The 25,180-nt window shown below is 37.3% G+C and overlaps 1 protein-coding gene across 2 annotated transcripts in view; it reads left to right on the top strand.

Annotated features, from left to right (window-relative positions):
* tbkbp1 (TBK1 binding protein 1) overlaps positions 1–20,522 on the top strand; it is a 42,201-nt gene extending 21,679 nt beyond the window's left edge. For both annotated transcript variants that reach the window (XM_079851290.1, XM_079851291.1), the window contains 8 exons: positions 1,075–1,200; positions 3,617–3,721; positions 4,361–4,505; positions 7,863–8,062; positions 9,415–9,476; positions 13,083–13,198; positions 15,596–16,371; positions 18,192–20,522. In XM_079851290.1, the coding sequence (XP_079707416.1) occupies positions 1,075–1,200; positions 3,617–3,721; positions 4,361–4,505; positions 7,863–8,062; positions 9,415–9,476; positions 13,083–13,198; positions 15,596–16,371; positions 18,192–18,323 (1,662 nt within the window). In that variant the 3' untranslated portion in view covers positions 18,324–20,522. The remainder of the gene's footprint in view (positions 1–1,074; positions 1,201–3,616; positions 3,722–4,360; positions 4,506–7,862; positions 8,063–9,414; positions 9,477–13,082; positions 13,199–15,595; positions 16,372–18,191) is intronic.
* The last annotated feature ends 4,658 nt before the right edge of the window (positions 20,523–25,180 follow it).

A 25,180-nucleotide genomic window follows, 5' to 3' on the forward strand; every position in this document is an offset into this window, starting at 1 on the left:
TTTGGTGTTGGTAAGATTTTGTCACAAGGATGCATTTATTTGACCAAAAAAAACAAACGTGTTACAGTAAAAACTGCAACATTGTGAAATTTGATTACAATTTAAAATAACTGATTTATATCCCTTTATTTTAATATAATTAAAAATTTAATGTATTCCTGTGATGAGAAAAATGAATTTTCAGCATCCATTACTTATTACTTAGCCATTATGATCCTTCAGAAATCATTCTGAAATGCAGAAATATAGTACTCAAAAAAATGTATATTAATTAATGGTGAAAATAGTTGTGGTGCTTAATATTTTTGTTGAAAACAAACTGCTAACTGCTGTTCTTTTCAAATATAAATCTTTTGTAAAATTATAATGTCATTACTGACCCTTCATCCTTGCTGAATAAAAGTAATCATTTCTTTTTTAAAGAAAGAAAGAATGTATTTATTTTTGGCTTTTGCCTTTGTTTTATAGGAAAGGAAGGTGGTGAGAGAGTAACAACAAATGTGCTTCACTATACCTATCATCTGGATATATGCCCAATGCTTTTCTTGATCATTTCATAATTGCTTGAGAATTTTCACAAGCATCTATTTAAAAAAAGATCTCTAGACCTCATTTGCATAGAACAAAAAATGAATATTTGTGCTAAAAAGAAAGCCAATGACTTCATTTAAACAGTGCTACAGTGCCCGGTTAAACCAGATTGTGGGTGGTTAGTGAATATAATGATGGTTTGTGTGCCAAAAGTGGTACAACTGTTTAATGAACTCAAACCCCTGTTTTCACAGACAAGGCTTAAGCCTAGTCCCAGACTAAACTGCATGTTTGAGTTGTCCTACCTGAAAGCAACTTGCAAGGGCATATCTTAAAATATGTCAGTGCCAGTGTTTTTTCTCAAGGTTCACACCAGTAATGTTTTTTTTCTAGGGCATGTTTATAAAAGCTTCTTAAATGTCCTAATTAAACCAACGCCTAACCCTGGCTTAATCTAAGCCCTGTTTGTGAAACCAGTCCTAAATGATTCTGTTTAATGGCGGTTTGTGTCTGTGATGACACTTTTCTTGTACATGTGTGTAGTTCCCCATGATAAGCGAGTTTGGAGAGGACAGAAACTCCTACTGCTCCTTTGAGCCCAAAGACACAGCGCTGCTCCAGTCAGAGAATGGCAGTCTGCAACAGAGAGTCAACATGCTGACCCTCGAGGTGAGAGGACAAACACATATACACACATCCTCCTCTTTCTGGACTGCATTTCATCTGTTATTCTGCTCTTGTTATATTGTGATTTGGCTATATTGTTTTGTAAATCTGGATTACACAACACAAAATGGAAAGATTATAGAGTTACAGTAATACGATTAGTAGGGTAATGAAGGACAACTTTTGAATGCCCAGTCATTCATGACAAAGGCCTTACGTAATCTAGACCACGAAGCGTTCGGTTTTGCGTGCCTGAAGCCCGCTCTCAATCGTCTCCCCCGACTGGCTGTGATGTGGAGTGTAAATGGGAAGATCATACTCTCTCTCTCCATCTCTCGGCTCATTGCCTGGCGAAGCGTCTCATTAATTAATGATGCTTGCTATGTGTTTCCATAGCCACCCAGCAGCCTTCCCTTCGTCGAAGAGACAGATTTCTCTTTGTCATCTGTTCTTCTCTCTCCCACACCTCCCTCGCTTTTGCTGACGTTTGATACTTTGTGTGTACATTCCTTATTCTTCCCCTCTATCATCGCTTGACTGTGGATTTCCTCCTTTATTCATGTCTTGTTGTGTTTCGTTCTTTACTTTTTTTCCCTAACACCAAAGAGCTTTGCAGTCATGAGCTATCGCAGAGATCTAATGCAGCGCAATTGAAAGTAAATAACCCGTTCTGTTATTTTTCTGAAAATAAGCTACTATTATCTGTGAAGCCAAAGGATCATTGCGCAGAGGTGTGTTATATGATAATTGAAGTAGATGCTTATGTGTCTGTATCAAAATGAAAGTGCAGGCAACGACACGAATGCATTTGTTTCATTTTTATATCAGGTAGAACACCCTCTGTCGATAAATGTTTTTATTCTTTTTTTCCTAACCTGTTTCTACTGACAAGCAATTTGTCAGAATGTGAAACATGTATTCAACATGAACAGTTGACAGAACAGTCACTAGCCCTTTCGCCACTCTAAAGCTTTCTTTTTGTTGATCTTGTACATCCATGTTTTTGCCTTGTAAACATAAACTTTGGTTTTCTGTTGCTGATTTGTCAACAGGATAGCAAAAACTGAAGAATGTCATCAACTAAGGAATCATATTCCATTGTTTTTCAGCAAAAGTGTGTTAATAAAATCATGGATTAAGATTACAACTACATAATTTTCAGAATGTTGCAAATTTTTATTTTATAAAGAAAAAAATATATATATTCACAAGTCACATGGGTATATTTGTGGCAATAGCCAACAATTGATACTTTGCACGTGACGTCAGTTGTACTGGCTGGCGGGCAAGAACGTCATTCTCTAGCAACGAAAACCAGTAAACTAATCAAGGATCTTGCCAGGACGTTGCCAGTTTTAATATACAAAAGTTGGTGTTTTGAGGTGTACACGACATGCCAGATAGTTGTTGTGCGATTGGATGCACTAACCACGTTTGTTGCCCGCCAGATATCACGTGACTGCAAAGTATCAATACATTGTATGGGACAAAATTATCGATTTTTCTTTTATGCCAAAAATCATTAGGATATTAAGTAAAGATCATGTTCCAGGAAGATATTTTGTAAATTTCCTACCATAAATATATAAAACTTTTATTTTTGTGAGTGAATGCAGCACAATCTCGAACATAAATGGACAACTTTAAAGGTGATTTTCTCAATGTTTCGATTTGTTTGCACCTTCAGATTCCAGATTTTCAAATAGTTGTATCTCGGCCAAATATTGTCCTATCCTAACAAACCATACATCATCTGAAAGCTGAATAAATAATCATTGGTGTATAAATCTCAATTTAAAAAAATTTACCCATGTGACTGGTTTTGTGGTCCAGGGTCATATATATATATACACACATATATTTACACACATACATACACACACACACACATACATTTATTTCTAGTAAATGTGAAATATATTGGCACAAAAATAAAAAAGGTTTAAATCAGAGTAAAAATCAGAACTACTAGAAGGGGAAAAAAATGCTTGTTTTTCCTTAGTTGAGCCCTGATATTATTGAAATATAGTTAACATTTAATACTGTTGCTTAACAGTAAAGTATGTGGCAGAAAAATAAATAAGATAAATGCATAAGATTTAGGTCACAGCTTCCAGCAAAATTTGTATGGAACATATACATTCCATATTAGCCAGTGAAAAAGAAATGAGAATGTTTTTAATATATTCTTATACTACACCTGCCTAATACCAAATGTTACAACAGCTTGTCATTATACAGCCTGAGGACAGCCCAACTGTCCTTGTAATTCAAAGCACATATTGAACACACTAAATATTGTTTTGATGAAAATGTAAAAGTGCAAAAAGATTTTTGTGAGGATTAAGTCAATGGAAAGTCAATGCAATGATAGGAGTGTGTGTGTGTGTGTGTGTGTGTGTGTGTGTGTGTTCTGCAGCTTCAGAAGAGCAAAGAACGAGAGGAGCAGCTTGAAGATGTCATTCAGGCCTATGAGAAGATCCACATGGAGAAGTCCAGCCTTCAGCGAGACCTGGACAAGATGGTGAGAGCTCTTCTAAAAATTCATTCCCCGACATCCATGCTAAGTTTGGCTGCCGAGCGGATGGGCAGTTGCGATAATTAGCCTCTCCATGTGCTTCAGGCTTTAATCCAACCAGGTGTCCGCTTGATTAATCTTGTACTATGCGTACGTCCTAACGAGGCTGTGTGAATGTAATTGGGCTCTTATATTTCCCAGCCAAGCCCTCGTATAAGTGGATGATGCTGGATATCTGTAATCATATTTGCACATTTCAATTCTCAGTTTTAAACATGGGTCTCAAATGGCTTCGAATGGATTGGGACCAAAAGAGTGAAGTTTTGAAAATTGCATGATGCAAGCTTTTGAGCATCTGCGCCGTTCGCCTCTCTGAAACACTCAGCCAGCTATCAGCTGTTAGATCTACATGTCCTCATCTTTTATTGCTGACAAAAAATTCCACATAGACGTGAATGTGGTGAGAATCTGCATGGTGAAAGTAATGGCTTCTTTGGCCTTGTCTATCTTTTCATCAGTCCCTCTTCGCCCGTGTTACTCTCTGTGCTTTCTCTTTTGGTGTTTCAGTTTTAATATTTTATTATCTTTTGTGCTCATCTTTGTCCCTTTCCCTCTCTTCTTTTCTCTTTCTTTTTCCGGTCTCAGACGTCTATGGTGGAGAAGCACGTCGAGCGGATTCACAGTCTAGAGTCGGCTCTGAGGCAGAGAGAAAGCTCTCTGCACAAACTCAACACACAGCTACACAACAAAGACATGCAGTATCTGCAACTACACAGCCCTGACCCGCATAGTAAGTCTTGTTTTGTGTGTGTGCATGCAGATGTTCATTTAGAAATCAGTCAGTGGTCTAGGACATGCGGATCTGTGATTAAAACCGCTACTGTTGACTCTTTCGCTCTTGCTGTATTCACTACATGGTGAATGTCATATAGGTCTCTACAAGTAAAGAGTGCATGAAAATGTGTGTGTTCGGTCTGTACTGCACTTTGTATGATCTTACGTCACATTTATTTCAAAACAAAAAGCTGGCAAAATATTTAGTGGTCTTTTAAAGGTCTTAACCATTTTAATCACAAATCACTGGTCAGGAAATGAGCAAGAATTGCACAAATAATGTAGATAAAATAACTTAAAATAGCCTTCCCTAACTTGCAGACAGCTTTTTACAGGAAGAAGAGTCAATGTTGTTCCACTCTCTGTTAAAGGGATAGTTCGCCCAAAAATAAAAATCACCCTCAAGTTCTCCCAAATCTGTAAGACTTTCTTTCTTCTGTTGAACACAAAATAAGATATTTTGAAGAATGCTGGTAACCAGATAGTAGACGGTAGCCACTTCCTTCCATAGCAGGAAAAAATACCATGGAAGTCAATGGCTACCGTCAACTGTTTGATTACCAACATTCTTTAAAATATTTTTTTGTGTGTGTGTTCAACAGAACAAAGAAACTCATACAGGTTTGGAACAACATGAGGGTGTGTAAACAGTTACAGAACTCTGCATGAAAAATTAACTATCCATTTAATGGCTTCAAGCAGTTCAGTTGTTGAAAAATGTCTCCCAGTTCATTTGAGTTTTATGTGAGACCAAATATTCACTGTAGGATTCAAAGGCCAAGGCCAAAACATGAGCCTGATGGACTTGTTCTCAAGCTCCCGGTTGTCTTTGCAGTGTGGACAGGAGCATTGTCTCGTTAAAAAATAACATCTGATCCTCATTCCTCTTTAGATAACAACTTTTCATTTGTGGGAACCAAGCCATTCTGCAATATTCTCCTGTATGCCAAAGCATTAAATGCCTTTTCACAGTTAAGTAGCTCACCAATACCAGCAGCTTAAAAGGCTCCCCACACAATAACACCTCTCCCTCCATGCTTCACTTGGGTAGAGATGCATTTATTATTATATTTCTCACCAGATTTTCGAAGACTCCGCTCTGGAGCATCACCATGCAACTCGTGTTTCATTGAGATTCATCACTCCACACTAAATTCCCATATTCAGCTGAAAACTTCATTCTGTATTTTGATGTTTTTCTGAGGCCGCAATGACTTTAAGTAATGCATTTGCTCATATCCTGACTCATATTTTGTGGTTAAGACAATTAAAAGCTTGGTGTTTTGCCATTTATATATATTTGCTATTAGGTTTATATATCAGCATGTTCATTATTTGTCACTTTATGTGCCTGCCTCATTTGATTTCCACTCCAACAATTGTGTATTGAGTCTTTGAAGTGTCCTTTTTCATTATATATGCTTCACAATTTCTGTCCAGTTTTCAATCTAGCCTAATTTAGTTTCATTTCAAAGAGCCCCTCTCCGATGAAGGACTTCAAACAGACCAAGCATCGGTCCTCTTGTCCTTTTGGTCCTCTTTGTTTTTTCCCCTGATGGCAGTGTTGTGTTGCATCTCTCTCCTTTTGCCTCATTTCCCTCTTCCTTTCTCTCTTTCCTTTCACTGTCTCTTTTTATTCGGATTGAGGTTCAGAAAAGACTCTCACAACAAAGAGACTATGTAACTAAGTGGAAAGGACATGCGTTCTCTTTCAGGAATCTAAAACATTTCAGTCAAACTCAAAGGCGCTCAACAGGAGTCAGATAATCCCGGAGAACTCAAGTAAATTATGTATTTATGTAAATTGCTCAACAGAGATGTTCTGTAACCTTGTCAGAAAATAATACAAGAATTATGTCAATTTTGTGTGCATTAATGAATACAAATATTACATGCAACTATGGAGGAAAAAATTCAATAAAAATCCATTTCACTGTGGATTTGGTGTGAGATGTAGGCGTGCAGGGGTGTGTGTTTTCTGCTTGCTTATTGCTGAACTGTCACAATAGCTGCTGGCTCAAGGACTGCTTTTCTATGAGCTGCTGAATCACAGCACCCACGCCGGGGGTGAGGAGCAGGACGCTTTGACAGGAAATAGTTCAGTCTTGTATTCTCCATCTTCAAGGTTTCTGAGCTACATGGAGTAAAGGACGCATGTAGGGTGACTTTAGGTTGGATTTCTGCCCTGTTAACAATGTTAGGGCAACAACCAAACCTCCTGTCCAGATAAGTTGCCGTCTTTTCCATTGGCTGATGGAGGAGAGAATTTCCCATTGCATAGTGTAGACAAACACAAAAGGTATATCTGTTGGTCTCGCTTAAACCTGTTTTGAGTGACAGATGAGGTCAGATATAGATCTGATGCTGTCAGACAATTTGTCTGCAACATCCTGTGTTCTGAGGATGTTTCTTTTGAGGAACACCAGCAATATATGGATATTCATGAAACATTATACTTGACATTTTTGGTGATTTATTTAATTTCAGCCTTTGATGTGCCATCTATTTTTTAAACTTCATACTTTAATAACTTAAAGTTTGAAAATCTCACATTGGCATTCAAATCATTCATATTGACAATATCCCCACACTGTACTGGATTCCCAGATAGCAATGGGGATTCCCAGATAGTAATGGAGATTCCCAGGGGCCTCATCCTTGCTTCAATTCTGGCTCAGTTCTGGCTGGGTCCCCAGCCCAAAACTGGCCCACACGCTGAAAACGGACACAAACAATTACCTCAATTTCCCCAGATGTGACCCACATCCTGTAAAATTACTCTCATTTATTGATATGGCCCAGGTCTGGCCCATGCACTGTAAGATAGATCTGGCTGATTTGATCTTCTTTCTTACATTTATTTGCATACTGAATTGTGATTGGTCTGTCATTTGCATTCTGAAGGATCCTTTGTGAAAGGCTTTTTACAAATAAATTATTATTATTAATTTATATATTATTTAACTTATTTATTGCTATTTAACTTTTTATAGACATTTACAGTTCAGCAGAACTCAATTTACACAGAACTAAAGTATAAAAAACACAAGCTTATATTTACTGCTTTTTTCTGCCTTGCAAGCTCTGATATTTCCTAGTTACTTTTACTCTTTTTAAAAAAAATTGTATTGCATAGGCTGTGTATGTTGACCTTCTTTTCCATCAAAATATTTTTAATATTATTTTACTATTTTACAGATTTTGCTACATATTCTCCTGTCCTAGCAGTAAAAGGCACATGACGGATGTTCAGTTTTATTCATTGACGCAATGTGTTTGGCTTATCTAATCATGACAACTGTCCCATCCCTAGTGCTAGACTGCCCCATGACCCTACAGAGCTCCCGAAGTCTGGACACCCTCTCTGACCTCAAATTACAGCGCCTGGAGGCGGAGCTAGAGGAGGTACGGCACGAGGCTCAGGGGGCGTGTCAGAGGGAGGAGGAGCTCAAGGCTGATTGTGAGAGACTACGGGAAGAGCTGAGAGACATGGAAAGCAACCAGAGACAGAGGGTCAGTGACATGCACATGCTTAAAGACATATGAACTACACATTGTCAGAATAGAGTTTTCACCAAAATCAAACTCTTAGGTAAAAGGTTCAACTATAGGATTCTAGATTCAATTTTAAAATGCCATTTATACCAAAAAAGGTTCTATATAAAGAGAAATGTCTTAAATGTTTGCATAATACTTTAGTGTTTGACGGGTTATTTTAAAAATAAATTCTAGTGAAAAGGTATGTTTACAAGCTGCTTAATTAATAAAATGTCATTCAAATTAAAAATCCATTAAATCAACTGTCAATAAAACCAAATTAATTATTTAAGACTAAATCCATAAAAGGATCCATGATGGAAATGTCTAATAGGTTCTATATAAAAACTGCCTGACAGAACAGAACCATGCCTGCCGTGTCTCGCCTTAAGGTTCTATGTAGAACTTTTTTTTTTCTAAGAGAAGCAGATCTATTTGACTATCTGTGCTTTAACAGATAGAAAACAATGTGATGAGTAATAATAAAACAATCAAAATTCAATAAAATGAGCGTCTTTCAATTATAGCCTAGTAACTGAATTTTGCCTTTGAATTTAGTCTCAGTTCCAGCAGTGACATGACCTTTTATGCTTTTATAAACTTGGACTTCAGATTTCTTTGGAAGAAATGAATACTTTTATCAAGGATGCACTATGTATTGCACAAAAAAAATGTATCTGCAAAATTGTTTTCGTAATAAGAAGAAATGTTCCTTGAGCACCAAATCATCATATTAGAATGATTTCTGAAGGATCGTGTGACACTGAAGACTAATGCTGAAAATTCAGCTTTGCCATCACAGGAATAAATTACATTTTAAAATATTATAAAAAGAAATGTAATTTAAATTGTAATAATATGTCACAATATTACTGTTTTAATCAAAAAATGCAGCCTTGGTGAGAGACTTTTCAAAAAAAAAAAAAAAGTGTAACCCTTTACAAAAAGGTCTCAGTTATTAACATTAGTTAATGTATTAACTAACATGAACTAACCATGAGCAATACATGTATTACTGTATTTGCTAATCTTTGTTAACTTTAGTTAGATGTTCAATGTTTGTTCTGATGTTAACAAATACAACTTTTGATTTTAATAATGTATTGTTAGTAAATGTTGAAATTAACATTAACAAAGATTTATACATGATGTACTGTAGAAGTGCAGTTCATTATTAGTTCATGTTAACTAATGTTAACTAATGAAACCTTATTGTAAAGTGTCACTTAGAAATCTTAGTCAAATCACTAAGAAACCACATATAGGTCAGATTGCACATAGGTAATATACAGAAAGTATAAAGCCTGACATGACTGTCTTTTGCACAGGAGGTGAGCTCCACATGTGGACAGTGTGATGTGGAGTGGATAAAGAAAGTTGGAGATGAACAGTAAGTGTCTATTTCCTTGATTAAAAGACCACAGCTGCTTATACTTTTTTTGTGGGTTTTGCTGCAATTGCATGGCTAGTTCCCTTTAAATGTGTGGGCCATGGATATGTGCCAGTAGAGGGCAGTATAGCAATTGGCAAGGCTCCAGATCACTTTCACAATCACACAGAAGTGGTCTAAAGTCTAACTGACGCTGAAAAGAATACAGGTGAACTGAAAGTAACCTGTGTTTAAGTGAAATGGGGAGTCTTGGAAAGGAAGGTCCCAGTAGTGCCTACATCTCTTTGCACCTCACAGTTTCATACTCTACTCCCCCTCTCTGTTTGAACTGCTGGTTCTTGTAAAAGCCGTGATTTAACAGAAAACGGCCAAAATCTTGCATGCAGTTACTCAGACATTCTTATGCTGGTAGTTTTTTGATGTTTTGTCTTGTTTTCTAACAATGTTCTGGTATCTTTAATTGAAATTGCCATCCCCGCCATCTTCATTTTTTCATAAATGTGCATGTTATATGTTTTTTCTTAAGCAATGTACAGATCAAATTTTTGATTTTAATGGTAACTTTATTGATCTAGTAGCTAGTAATAAACGTATTGAAAATGGATATATTTAGCTAATATTAATGCATTGTCAGCTAAATTTGCTTAACTGCTACGGATTAAATAAAAACTATCTTTAACTAACAGTTAAAATGGTGGTGGTGTCCCAACATGCCACTTTATAAACCAGAGAGTGTCACCTCATTGTATAGAAACTCTCAGTTAAACTGTTTTTTAAGTGTGTGTGTGTGTGTGTGTGTGTGTGTGTGTGTGTGTGTGTGTGTGTGTGTGTGTGTGTGTGTGCGTACATTGAGATGTTTGGTTTGACATCAGATAGCAAAACTTAAAGTGCTTTATTTACCCAAAAAAAGAGTTGAGATGGATGTTTCGCAACTATTTTTAATAATGCTCTTTGGTGTAAGGTCCTTATTTGTTGTGTATTTGTATGGTATTTATTGTCTGCAGTGTGTGCTGTGCTGATTAAGTTATTTGGCTGCTTTATATTGAAGTTTTGCTGAAAAATAGAAGGTAAATACATATAGCCAACATTTGTTCGCAAAAAGATGAAGAATATTATAGATACTAGTTTCAGAACAAAGGTCAGACACCGCTCAAGCAGCCCACATACCCATCCCTCCCACACTAGTTCATCATCATCAATATTCACATAAAAAAGCTCAGATATACACACACACACATACACATCCTCCCACCGGTATTTTTTTATTTTTTTGTACTGAATAGTACTGCAGCTGCTCAACAAAAGTCAAGTCAAGTCGCCTTTATTTCTATAGCGCTTTTTATATACAGATTGTTTCAAAGCAGCTTTACAGAGATAACAGGAAAATAACGCAACAAAGTTTGTTTCCAGAAGAAAATAGCATCACAGTCCAGCTTAAGTAAGCTCAGTGATGTTTCATTTTTGTTCTACAAAAAAGGAAAGGAGTGTGTGTGTGTGTGTGTGTGTGTGTGTGCACGTGTGCGTGTGTGTGTATGAGCAAGCATGTGTGGAGGTGAGAAAAGAAGTGTTGCACATCATCTAAATCTGCTGTAAATACCTCTTTGATAGATAGTGTCTAATCAAATGAGAATGACACTTGGACAGTTGAGTTGTTGCTCAGGCGTCTGTAATGATGGAAGAGAAAGGAAACTCATTATCGCTGAGTACAATGGATGCTCAGGAGCCCAGAGGGCCAAATGATGGACACAATGAGCAGAACGGTAAGAATATCCAATGCTATGGCTAATTGGCCTGCAACAGGGGAAAACTTTGCAGATCACTGGTGGTTTGAGTTGGTTAGAACCGATTGGCCTCTGGCTTCTTTTGGTCTGTGGTCTATGAATACAAATTAAAGATGAGCATCCAGTACATTGCCTATACAGAGGTCAGTTTGTTCTTTGGTATTAAGTAGTCTCAATATAAACATATGCAAGGCATGATTATGCAACTATGCTGCTGGATCTCTTTTATTCAGATATCGTTGGGCCATATGGTTATTTGCGTGTGTGTGTGTGCGTGCGTGTGTGTGTTTTGGGTGGGTGGAGGGCTGAGAAAGATTTTTAGTCCTCCACTAACTGAGAGAAAATTGACTAGAATGTGACCTTGCACCAGACCGCTTTTTGGCGGCAGCTGACTCATTTCACTCATCTTATTAAAATGCAGTGAACTTCATGATTAGAATTGGCCCCTTCATACATGTTTGACTCTCATCATGTTTTTTTTTTTCTTATTTAGTCATTATTATCATTTGCAATTAATTAAAATATGCATTATAGTGACTTTACATAGACAAAGTGGTAGTTGACCTTTAAAGCTTTTTGAAATTGTTTTCAATTTTGCAGTGATTAGATTAGCTTTTTTATATTTTTTATTATTAGAAAGTTAATTTAACACTATGATGGTTACACATACTATATACTTCTCTGTGGTTCTCAAATTCATGCGAATGTTGGCAGGTTTAAAAAAGTGAGTGGTGGCATGTGCCCTCTGAAGCGTAAAAACTGAAATGTCTCTCCTGATATATCTGACACAATCTCAAAAGTGATGAGTCTTTTTAGAATAAAGCGGCGAAGGTTTTTGTGAATTTGGTCTGCAGAAAATCAGATAAAGTGCATCTGATGACAAAGTGTCTGTTTCCTTGCATCAAAATTAGTTGGCATGGTTTACAATAAACTTTTTGATGATTATCACAAATGTACTGTATCACTCATCTGTGTCAGGCTTGTTGTGTGTTTGAAAAATGTATCTTTTGAGTAAACAAGATAATATCAATACAGTATTTGATAAAATGATTAAATATTTTGTGAAATGAGTATCAATGAAAGGAAAGCAACAAGTTTGCAAGTTAAGATGTAATGTACAGTTGACCAGTCATTTCTGCTAAATAAACCACCCTAATTTATTCTATACAATACTGTTTATATGATCATATAAAAAAAAAAACAATTAGACATGAAAAATTGATTATGAGTTAAAGTTATTTTATAATGTGAGAAAAAGGAGACCACAGAGTGCTTCGAGAGACTACCACAGTTATGTAGGAAATCAGTTGGCAATTTTTGTGATGACTGGGGCTTTTTAGAAATTTTGTTGCCATGGTGAGTGACGGCAGCAGAGTCATATGATTAAAAACTACTCTGTTTTCTTCTCTGGCACAGTCATGCGTTATGTTCTTTCTGGTGGAGCGACACATATCACAGTTAAAAAGTGTTACCAACTGTCATAAACATAATTGTCAACCATTGTTATGTGCTGAAGCATATCACCTTATTATTGCGTTTATATGTCATAAGTGCTGAGGAAATACTGCTGATATGTTTTATTGTCATTATCAGTTATATGTGCGGTTTAGATCCAGTGCAGTTCCATCTCAGCTGGTTAGCAGGCAGTCATAGCATGCGATTAATTGCACTTGGTATGTAATGTTTACTTTTGTAAATAAGTGCAATTTACAGTATGAGCCTAATTTATATAACAAGAATATGGCAATGAGGGTTAAACTTGGTGGTTTTAATACTAAAACTGTTTCTTTTCTCGTTCTCTCTTTTTCTCCTGTTCTCTGTACAGAGTCAATCTGGCTTTGGCCTATACTGAGCTAACAGAGGAGTTGGGCAAGTTACAGACCCTGACCTCGAAACAGACCGAGATATTGCGGAAAGCCTCACAGGAGCCGGTTAGCCCAGGTATGAGGACAAGGCATCCATATTATACATTCATTCAGAAATGTATAGATTTGAACAACTGTAATAATATTTTACACAGTCATGAACATACACTATTCGGCCAGAAGTACGTAGACACCGTCTAATTACCGGTTTGGCTATCTCATGTACAGTTGAAAGAGGTCTGTGACTGAATGAAATTAAACTGGCTTGATTAGGTACAAGATCCAAAAATTGAATAAAGCCTGTTTACATGGTTGCAAAGAAGAAATCACTCATTTAATATATTCCCGTATGTGGCACCCACAGCACTCAATTAAGTCCTTTGGGATGATTTAAAACATCGACTGCCAACCTGACCTTACCGGTTCTCAAACATTTTGCCATGTAGTGTTAAGAAGACCTGATTTATGTAATAATCATATTTTCATACTTTAATGAACCTGTAAAACTTGAGAAATTAGAAAATGCCGGACAGTCTGGTTAAGGAGCGACCAGACCCTGAGAAGACAGGATCTTGCTGGAAATTACCATTTGGACTCACCATTTGAGACAAAAGTCACACCTCCGAGTCATCCTAATCTACATTTCATTCCCTCATCCCTCACCCCCTCTCTCTCATACTCAGATCACCTGAATTCACCCAAGAAAATGTATAGTTTAATATGAATGATTATCATCGACTTTATACATATTTAGTATCATTTGAAATGTCTCAGTGCGACTGGTACAAATGTCTCATTTCCAACTAAGTAAAACAAAAGGTAATAAGGTTTTTAAGAGTTTAGGGATAACTGGCACACAAAGGAAGGTGGTCTGTAGACAAATGGTCTCCTACCCCCCAAAAGGTGTCAACTCTGAGTGTAAATTCCCATTGTTAGCAGGTGTTTCCATGTGAAAGAAGTTTCTGTCTATATAAGGAAATGCAACGAGAAGATCGGGGCTTTTCTGTATTTCAGATTAGCCCGTGAGGCTGAGAGTAAAACTCTCAGCTTCATGTATAATGTTGGGTTTGCATCTCTTCTCTTTATTCCAGAGCATTTGATGTTTTGTATCGATTATCTTTGAATTGCTTATGAAATTGGCATGATACATTTACCTGACATAATAAATTGTTACATTTGATTATTCTAACTGACTTTGACATTATTTTCATTAAAGAGTTAAAAGGAATAGTCAAACATTCGTTCACATTTAATGATGCACAGATATTATTAAAACCTTTTCATTTATGGAGTCATATGAAATAACGAGAAAATACATTTTCAAATGTATTGCATTTAATCAAAAAATACTTTGCCTCGAGAAAAGACAGTAACACGTAGAGACCTTCTGCGCTGGTCGGATGCCGGACTTTGGGCCGATTGAGCGTGAGCCTACAAACCTTTTTTGCAATAGAACCAATTGAACATGTGCTTTTTTTAGCATTGCATGCTTGTTTGCTCTTGCTGTATTCCACAAGGAATATTTTTGCTGACGTCTTGATCGTCTCTCACGTTGAGTGTCTCTTCTTTAGAGTTTTAGAACATAAACAACCCCCCCCCCCCCCCCCCCCCCCCCCCCCACCCCTTATCTTTTTAGCACCTCTGCACTCAACCACACAACCATTTTGATATAGGAAACCAGACCAAAAAGCAGAAGCGGATGGGAAAAAAAAAACCCTACTGATTCATAGATAGTTGGACTGATTTTTCGAAATAGCTGATTGCAATCTCGCGATTGCAGGAAGCTCAGTTTTATGCACTTTAGATGTATTATTGAGAGACAGATGCATCTTCTGTACAAGATCTTGTATGCCTGTTACTAGTCAGTAGAAGTAACTTGTGTAGAAGTAACCTACCACAGGTGCTGGGGGTGAATGCACAGGAAAACAATATGAAAATATCTCAAAGAGGAAATGCGAGGGGAAAGAGGAAGTCATTACAGACGTCTATCAGTCCATTAGGGACTGTTTTCTTTACACTGCCTTTCAAGGTATTCTTCCGGTAATAAAAGGAACCATGCTAGCTACCTTTAATTTAACCAGATATTCAAACTATGTATAAATTAATTTTAACACATTATTTTAACAGAAACTTCATGTCATTTGCCCATGTTGTAGTTTGTTGTTACGGAAAGTGCATAATCACAATGTGACTTGCTCATTCTGACTATGTTTATGCTGTGTATTTAAATCTAATTCATCTTATATGTAAGTTCAAGATCGATTACGAGGTCGAAAAAAAAATGAAAAAGTAAAACATAATAACATGGATTTAGAAAATAGTATGGTGACATTTCATTTCATTTCTTTTAGAAGTCATTTTGTTAACAAGATTAACAGTGATCTCAAGCATTTATCCAACGTGGTTATGTTTAATGTCTTACTGCTTATATTTAACCTATAGAGCTTTTTTCACTTTTGTGTTCATCTTCTAGTTCAGCGCCACTCTCCTGTACCTCACCAGAGGCATTCACCTGTTCCGCAGCGGCATTCCCCTATCCAACAGCGTCACTCCCCCATCCAACAGCGCCACTCCCCTGTGCCCCAGCGGCGCTCCCCTATCCTGCAGCGTCTCTCTCCGGACATGCACCGTCGCTCACCTCTGCCTGAGCTCAGCGACGGGCCCGCTTCCTATTCCTGCAGGCCCACTTCCCACCACCTGAGGGCCAGTTTCCAGGGAAGACGCAGTTATTCTGAAGTAGCCGATCCGTCGGCTTATCAACGGCCGCCACGGTTTACTCTGGACCCGGTGTCCACGCTGCCGAAACCTCGACCTTATGTCGACAGCTACCACAAGCAGAAGCAGCAACAGCAGCAACAACAACAGCAACATGGAGGGAGCCAGCACATGTTAGTTCAAAGACAGAGCTCTCAGTCTGGTGATGGGGGATTGGCTGAATCTCCACGGCTGTCCAGGGAGCTGTCCTTCCACCACTCGGATGTGTCCCACTTGCATTTCGAGCCTCAGCCCAGCCCAGCATCTCTGCATCCATCCCCACAGCCTCCGCAGTCCTCAGAGGATGAGGAGGAGTGGTCCTGCCCTCATCCCATCAGTCCACCGCGAACACTGGGGGTGTCGAGCCCCTCATCGAGCTCCAGAGGCCCCGCCTCTTGTTCCGCTTTCCCCATTCCTTCCCATCCCAACACCCTAAGCTGTCACCCACCTGGATACCTGCATGCAGAGCACGCCCAGTCGTGGCCGTCCATCAACGTGAGTAGCAAATCAATGGGCAGAATAACCATCCCAGGGTCATTGGAAAAACGTGCCTGTGGCAACATTTCTGCAAAATGATATTACATTGCTTCTTGCACATTTCGTGACGCATTGCAAGCACAATTATGCAGGTGAGCTACCGAGTAAGTTTACTATGTCAAAAAAAGCCAGGCACATGGAGCTGTTTATGTGAAGCAAACATTAAAATGTATCAGTTTACAAACCATGCACTATGGTGAAAGCCTTTTGAGGTCATAACACATTATTGTGCAATGTACACCGTGAAATTAATTGATATTAATTGATAATCTGCCCGTGTAATCATAATCTGTGTGAACATGACTAAAAGTTGTTGGTGTTTTACTGCCACTACTGTATATTTGTAGTAAATTGTATCTATAGGTAAGTTTTTTGGAGTTAAGGTGGAGAGGCACATTTTTCCAAAGAGCCTATGTTGAGAATAACATAAAGGTGAAATGTGAAATTTCTGCATTTGCGAAACCAAACTGAATTACAAGTATGTTTTCAAACTGGATTCCTTAAATTTGTGCAGAATTCAGAATTCAGAATGCTTAAAAATAATCCATTAATTAAAATGAACTGAAAATATGTGTCATTTTTAACTAGAAAGGGAAGGTGAATGGTGGCTTGACAAAGCCATGTCTTAAAGGATTGGTTCACTCCAGAATTAAAATGTGCTGATAATTTACTCACCCCCATGTCATCCAATATGTTCTTGTCTTTCTTTCTTCAGTCGAAAAGAAATTAAGGTTTTTTAGGATTTTTTTTCCATATAGTGGACTTCACCGGGGTCCAACGAGTTGAAGGTCCAAATTGTAGTTTTAATGCAGATTCAAAGGGCTCTACATGATCCCAGCCTAGGAATAAGGGTCTTATCTAGGGAAATGATCTGTTATATACTTTTTAACCACAAATGCTTGTCTTCCACTAGCTCTGCGATCCACGTCCACAACTTCATGCATTAAGTAGTCATGTTGGAAAGGTCACACGTAGGCGAAAGTACCGACCCAGTGTTTACAAAGCAAATGTGCAAAGACTAAGTCAAACACCGCCTACATCACACGTGACCTTTCTAGCGTGACTACGTAATGCGTGAAGTAGAACATTTGTGGTTAAAAAGTATATACATTTTTACTTTTTTTTTTAAATGCCCGATCGTTTCGCTAGATAAGACCCTTATTTCTCGGCTGGGATCATGTAGAGCCCTTTGAAGCTGCAATTTGGACCTTTAACCCGTTCGTCCACTATATGGAGAATAATCCTGGAATGTTTTCCTAAAAAACTTAATTTCTTTTCGACTTAAGAAAGAAAGGCATGAACATATTGGATGACGTGGAGGTGAGTAAATTATAAGGAAATGTTCATTCTGGAGTGAACTAATCCTTTAAAGTTTGAAATGTCACCGAAATTTGTTTTCTACTTTACTTTTAATTATCACAAATGTATTTCCCAGAATGCCATTGTTTGTCAAATTTCTGTAATTCAGGAAAATCCTTTTCCTGTAATTCCGATTCAACTTCCTGTGGGGTGTGGCCAATTAAATTTAAATTAGAACTTGTGATGTTGCTCTGTCTGGCTGCTCTAATAAACACTGAAATGTCCTGAAAGTGGCACAGAGAAACAGTGTTGGCCCATTTCAGGGAAATCAATCTTTAGTTTGTGCCAGTCAAGCTGGGAAAGAAGATGTTTATTCAATGTAACATTGAATAAAATACACATTTCACCTTTATTGTATCCGATTTAATGGTGGATTTTAAACATTACGGCTGTCAAACATATCACTGTGCCCTTTACAGCTGTGGATGGAGACCGAGGAGGAGGGTGACGTCAGGAGCTGCCCGTTGTGCCAGCTAATCTTCCCTGTTGGTTACCCTGATGATGCCTTGATCAAGCACATTGACTCGCACCTGGAGAACAGCAAGATCTGACACCCACAGCCACGCCATGACCTTCCATTGTTCCGCAGTTACATTCATCCTTCGCTCCTGGTATTTTTAGCTGGGTGCCTTCAGACAGAATGTAGGCGATGCACCTGTGGCCAGTCTCGCAATTTGTTAAGTGAAACGGAGATCAATGATAACCTACACAGCTCCGATATGTAGTGAATGGCTCATATCTCTATATATCTCGCTTCGTTTTAACACAAATTTCTTGAAATTGGTAACTTTCAATTTTGAACACTGTCAGCAACTACATACACCAAACCAAACTCGCTCTCCAAAAAAAACATAGTGCATTATTAAGGCTCTTTTAGCTAATGTTCCCATGATTTTTTTGCATTATTTACACTTCGATGTGGTCACAGAATGTACTTTGTGTGCCATATTTAGGTAAACTGAGAAGATATGATGGAGCTATACAGGATGAGTATGAGGGAATATTAGACACATGGCCAATGGTTGCATCATTTGAATTTCAGCACTTTATATACGCACTTAATATCCAGTTTACCTTTACCAATATTACTAACACTAAGGCAAAAAAGTAAAACCTTATAGATATCATTTATTTTTTAATACTCCAGGGTTTCGCCCTTATATATATCTTAGTTTGGCAGGACTTCCCTTTAACAAAACTAGATTATTTGTAATTATCTGTAAATTCACAATCGCATCTATTTTGTTTGTCTTCCAGGGTGTCCGGCTGTACAAAGAGGGAAGATTTTTTTCTTCCCTATAAGATATTCTTAAAAAAAATTCCTCTCATAATATACATAATGATTGCAGCTCTGTACACACAGTTTTAGCCAACCACTGACAAAACACCAGTTACTGTTGTTTCTCAAGACAGAAATACTGTGATTTCTGTAGGATGGTTTTTGATCTTTTTGATGTAAATTATTTCCGAAAAATTGCTTTGACAAAATAATATATTCTTCTGATCACATCACGGAGCGCGATCAGTTTTATCCGTTTTTTTAATGTACTGTAAATGTTTACCTGTATTTAAAGCCAATTATATGTATTAACCTGTAAATTCAGCTATATAATATAGATATGTATTTTGCAAGCTCTGATAAGAGCAAATGGATTGCTAAAGATAAAAAGAAAACCATTGGAACTGCTAATCAAAGTTTTGTATTGTAATCAAAACGATAAAGCCACCCAGTTGAATTAGCTAACTATCTTATTTTTCCCTATTCCTCCAGGTGTACCCTATACTTTATGTTTAAAAGTCTTCTTCATTGCTACTTTCCCTGATTCTGCAGACTTTGTGAAATCGAGGGCACTGGATATGCTACTAACCCAAATACAGAGGAACTAAAATGGGAAAGTGGCACAAAGAAGTCATTGCCGGTGCACACATGCGAAATTACAAAGCCAAAAATAGCGAAGAGCAAAATGAGAAGCTGTACGCTGTCTGTCAAATAACTGGGTGGAGGAGGTTTCATCCAATTGGTCGTCTAATTTTACGTGGTAACCGCTAATATTCTGGAAAATACCGTCCCAGATGTTGTAAATATGAATCGTCTATGATGTCACCATTAACTATTCCATGAAAGACTAACAAACAGGTGTGGATAAACTGAAATACCATCAATACAACCAAAGACACAGTCTGCTTGTTTTTCATTTCTTTTCACATGATAACCACTTCAGGTTACACTGAAATACGGTGCAAAACTGGAACATGTGGGAAAACATTTTTTAATGGGTAGTGTGCAGACGTGGAAAGTCACAGCTGAAGTGTAAAGACAATCCATTTCTGCATAATCACACACAAGTTTCCTTGTCTTGCAACCTTGTCTACGAACATGCGGTGTAGATGCAAAGTAAAACGTCGGCCACTATTCACAAAGATTCGCTCAGGAGTTATTTAAAGAGCTGTTGCTGTTTCCTTGCTCCTCAAAACAGTGTTTTCTCATGCAAAGGCGAATTAGCCTGAATGCTTTTCTGGATGCTCAAAGTAAATGGTCTCTCTTTTGCCCTGTAGTTTGGTGTGTGACTTTTTTGTGATATTCTTAAATAACTCAGGGGATAAAACTTTGTGAATATGGCTCCTTGACCATACCGGACTAACCTCCACAGGGACAACGTGACAACTCGCCAAACGTATTAAAGAGCTAAGAGGACAATAATGGGGTAGAGATATTTTGTCATAGCAACAAGGTTCTGTAAGAAAAGAGGGGGGGAAAGAACATTGAAAATGAATGCATATTGTGTCAATAATTCTTCTGTAAATACTATAAAAAATAAACTGGAACATGCACTGATTGGGTGTCATTTTTTATTTATTTTTTATTTTTTTAAATAGGATGACAACAGATTTTTATATTTAATTTACAGTACATTATAATCATGTTTAAATTGAATCTATCCTCATAACAATATTGGGAATATATTAACCCATTAGTGTAATTCGTTTTCACAAATGAATGGAGACAATTTACACACAATTTAGTGGAAGTGTTTTAGTTGAAAAATGTGCTTATGTTTTTTTTTAGTTTTTTTTTTTAATAATGTTGATTGGTTGCATATTTTGTTTATGCAATGACATTAAAACATATATATACCTGTATATATATATATATATATATATATATATATATATATATATATATATATATATATATACACACACAGTATACCACTGAGGCAAAACATTAGAATATTGAGCGAATGTCGTTGATAATCTCCTGACAAGGCTACATATTAAGGTCTGGGTAGATTAGATGGTAAGAAAACAATCAATTCTCATAATCAATGTGTCTGACGCAGGAGAAATGGGCAGAAATAAAGATTTGAGCGACTTTAACTTTGACACATGCCTACAATGAGCATGTGAGCATCGAAACCAGACATTGGAGCAGTGGAAGAAAGTCGCCTGGTCCGATGAGTCCCGTATTCTTTTACATCACGTGGACGGTCATGTACGTGTGCGCCATTTACCTGGGGAAGTACACCATGGGATGACGACAAGTCGGTGGAGGGAATTTAATGCTCTGGGCAATGTTCTGGGAAACCCTGGGTCAGGCCATTCATGTGGATTTAAATTAGACATGTGACACCTACCTAAACATTGTTACAGACCAGGTACACCCCTTCATGACAATGGTGTTCCCTCGTGGAGTGGCCTCTATCAGCAGGATAATGCACACTGCATTCATTGTTCAGGTATGGTTTGAAGAATTCTGTGAATTTTGTGCAGAGTAAAACTGAGCAGGTCAGTGATGAGTGTGGGGGATTTTATTGTTGATGGGTGTGATTTTTACATTTGTGTGCATTGTTTGTTTACGTGAATGCATGTTGAAACTAAATTGCATGTTGTCGTGTCGTAAATTCCTCAGATCTCAATCCAATTGAGCATCTGTGGGATGTGCTGGACAAACACCGGCTCCACCTCGCAGACTACAGGATTGGACAGGACAGGATCTGCTGCTAATGTCTTTGTACCAGGACACCTCTGTAGAGACCAGGCCTCAGCATGTCTAACGGAGACCATGCCTTCGTTAGTCCACGGAGCTGTGGACTAACAGCATATTAGGCAGGTGGACATAATGTTTTTGGCTCATCGGTGTATATATATATATATATATATATATATATATATATATACAGATAGATAGATAGATAGATAGATAGATAGATAGATAGATAGATAGATATGTGTGTGTGTGTGTGTGTGTGTGTGTGTGTGTGTGTGTGTGTGTGTGTGTGTGTAATAACAAAACAGTATATGCATGGACATTTGGATTTGTAGGGTACGTTTACACAACAACGATGTACTAAAAATGGAAACGTTTTTCCTTTGCATTTTTTGCATACAGACGACAACATTGTCAAACGGTCACCGTTCACACAGATCTGTGGAAAAACAATGCATTCTGCTGCCTGGCCAATAGTTGGCAAAGAAACACTACGGCTTACAGACTGAACACATAATACGCATCCGCATGACGCCACTGTTTTCACAAATTGACATTTTTGTAGTTCACACAGAGACAACACACAAAAAAATGTATAGGCCTTCAAAATGCCGCTGTCGTATAAATGAATGGAATGAAAAGTTTTCTGTTTTTGAAAACAGGATCCTTAGAAAGAAACTTTTTTTTTTCCATTATGCTGTTTATATTCATTGAATACATAGTGACAATAGAGATGGTTTTCTCAAAGTGCTTTTTAAAACTCTCATCTGTTTTCCTCTAATTCCCCCCACCCCACTTCCGACCCTTTGTGTCATTTCAGTGCCACATGCGTACACTCTTTCAGTGAGAGATACACTTCTCTCAAGTTCACAGGATGGCCCGCCCATCCGCTCAAAACCACATGCTCTCCGTGAGCTTAGTACTCTCTCTTTCTCTCTCTTCTTCCTCCTTTTCTCTTTCTCTGTTTCTCTCTCTCTCTTTGCTTTTCTTTTTTGACACACAAACACATCACATAGTCACCTCAAACATTTCAGCAGATATGGGTCAAATTTAGGTTTTAGGGGTATTAATTAAAACTAAAGCACAAAGGGAAATCACAGCCAAGTTGATTTATGAATTATAATTCATTTGAATTTATGAATTATAATTGTTTTCTAACATTACAATAAGTACACATTTGCTTTGGGGAAAGTTAATAAGAAATTTTATAATTTACCCTTGACTCTGTAGCTATATTTTTCTCAGGAAACCTTTTCTCACCTTGTCTCCGTTTGTCTAAAGTTCTTTAGAAAATACTATAGATTACAATAAGAGCTTGGCGTTTGCGGTTAACACAAATATCTCTTCTGACGTGTTTTTGACGTCATCTTCACACGTTTGTTGAGGTCTTCCACAAAAGGAATAAAGGTCTCAAAACTAAACAATTGGATTAATCCAGAAATGTTTGTGAATCGGATCGGCATACATGCATTACTATCACCCTGGATAAAAAAAATGGATGAAAAAATTGATGAAAAGGATAAAAATGAACATATACTACCTATACACACTACACTCTTAGAAAAAAAGTTGTGATTCTAGAAGAACCCTGGTTCTTGTCTCAGTTGTAAAGAACCAAAAAGGTTATTTATGCCAAACAGGTTCTATATGGAGAAAGCATAATTGCATAATACTTACATTTGGCAGATGCTTTTATCTTATATTGCATTCCAAGGTACACATTTACATTCTTATCAGTTCTTGCTTTCCCTGGATATCAAACCCAAGACATTAGTGTTGCAAGCACCAACGTTCTACTGTTTGAGCTACAGGAAAGCCCATTATACTTCCATGTTTACAAGTTGTTTTCATAAAATTTTATTGAAAAAAATTATAATAATATTAAAACTAAATTAATTAATTAAAAATAAATCAATAAAATGATCCATGGGTTCCCTAAAAAATGCTCTATATATGCATGCCTGAAAAAAACTCATTAAGGCTCGATATAGAACCTTTTCTTCTAGTAAACATTGTTTATCCAAATCTTCTAGTTTATCCATATGTGCTTGTTGAACATTTCATTTCAAAACCGTGGGTATTAATGTGGAGTTGGTCCTACCTTTGCTTTTGCAGGCTTTTTGCAAATCAGTCAAGTTCTTCCACACCATACAGTTCATAATTTCTTTATGGATCTCACATTATACAGAGGCATATTGTCATGCTGGAACACTAAACATACACTTGCTAGTAATGGGTGCTGTTGGTAAATGTTACATCTGAAGATTAAACTTTAATTACTTCCTTGTATGAAACCCTGGAGGTTTTAGGATCAAATTGGCTTGATTGGCTTGCTTGATAATCTAACTCTTCCATCTCAGGACCTCAAAACGCTCTTCTTCTAGAGCTTTTGAGGTCCTTTTTATATTCAAATGTTCATACTTACACAATACAGTATGCCTAAAAATGAAGGAAATTTAAAAATGCATAACAAGAGCTGTAAAATATGATTCATGCTTTGTCTTTTGTTACTGGGCTTTGGCCTGGCAACCCTGGTCAAATAAAGCTACAGTGACCACAAGCTGCCAAGCCGTATCGCTGTACATCTGTCTGTTTCCTTAATAGCCCATTACAGAGAACTTAAGATAACAAAACCAATCATATTTAAAGATTGTCATGTGAACTGGTCCCAGGGTCTTTTGGTTTAGTATTCTAAGCATTAGTCATGCATTTTACAGTTTTTCTCAGTCGCTTTGGTGCATTTCTCAGATCAGAAATTAAATTCTCAAAACCACTTGTTCAACCTCTATAGTCACTTGTGCACATCATAAAAGCAGTTTCTCATTCTTTTGAACAAGCTGTGATTGCTTTGGTACATTCATTCAATTGATTATGCACAATTGTCTGCGGTTTCCTACATTATCATTGCTAATGCCATGTTGCTCAAAATTTATTAAATAGTTCTCTGTGCAATAGTCTTACCCCTCAAAACATCTAGTCATTAGTTCATTGTATAAGTCATTACAGTTTTTCTAAGTCACTTTGGTGCGTTTTTCACATCATCCCTAACATGTGCAAAATAATAAGTAAATAAGTAAAATGTACATATATTGCATGTTCCTTCCACAGCAATGGAAATGTGTGCAGTTTATGCTTACTATATGTATCACTATAAAATGTTGCTGTAAAGAAGTTACATAGAAATATGTTTTACCTGTACATACTGGTACTGTAGCTCCTTAACTCTGACCTCATTCCTTTGGAATGGTACACGGTACAGCGGTTTCATACTCATCTGGTTTCTATGCAGCACCCTGTCGATGATTGAGATGCTAACCGTATGGATGTTTTCAAAGACATTGTTGTCTTCTATAATGGTCCTTTGTATTTCCCTGAGTCTCATTGCATTGTTTGCTCGGACCATGGTGCAAATAGCCTCCT

Source organism: Squalius cephalus (assembly GCF_949319135.1).
Source record: "Squalius cephalus genome assembly, chromosome: 19".
Lineage (NCBI taxonomy): Eukaryota > Metazoa > Chordata > Actinopteri > Cypriniformes > Leuciscidae > Squalius > Squalius cephalus.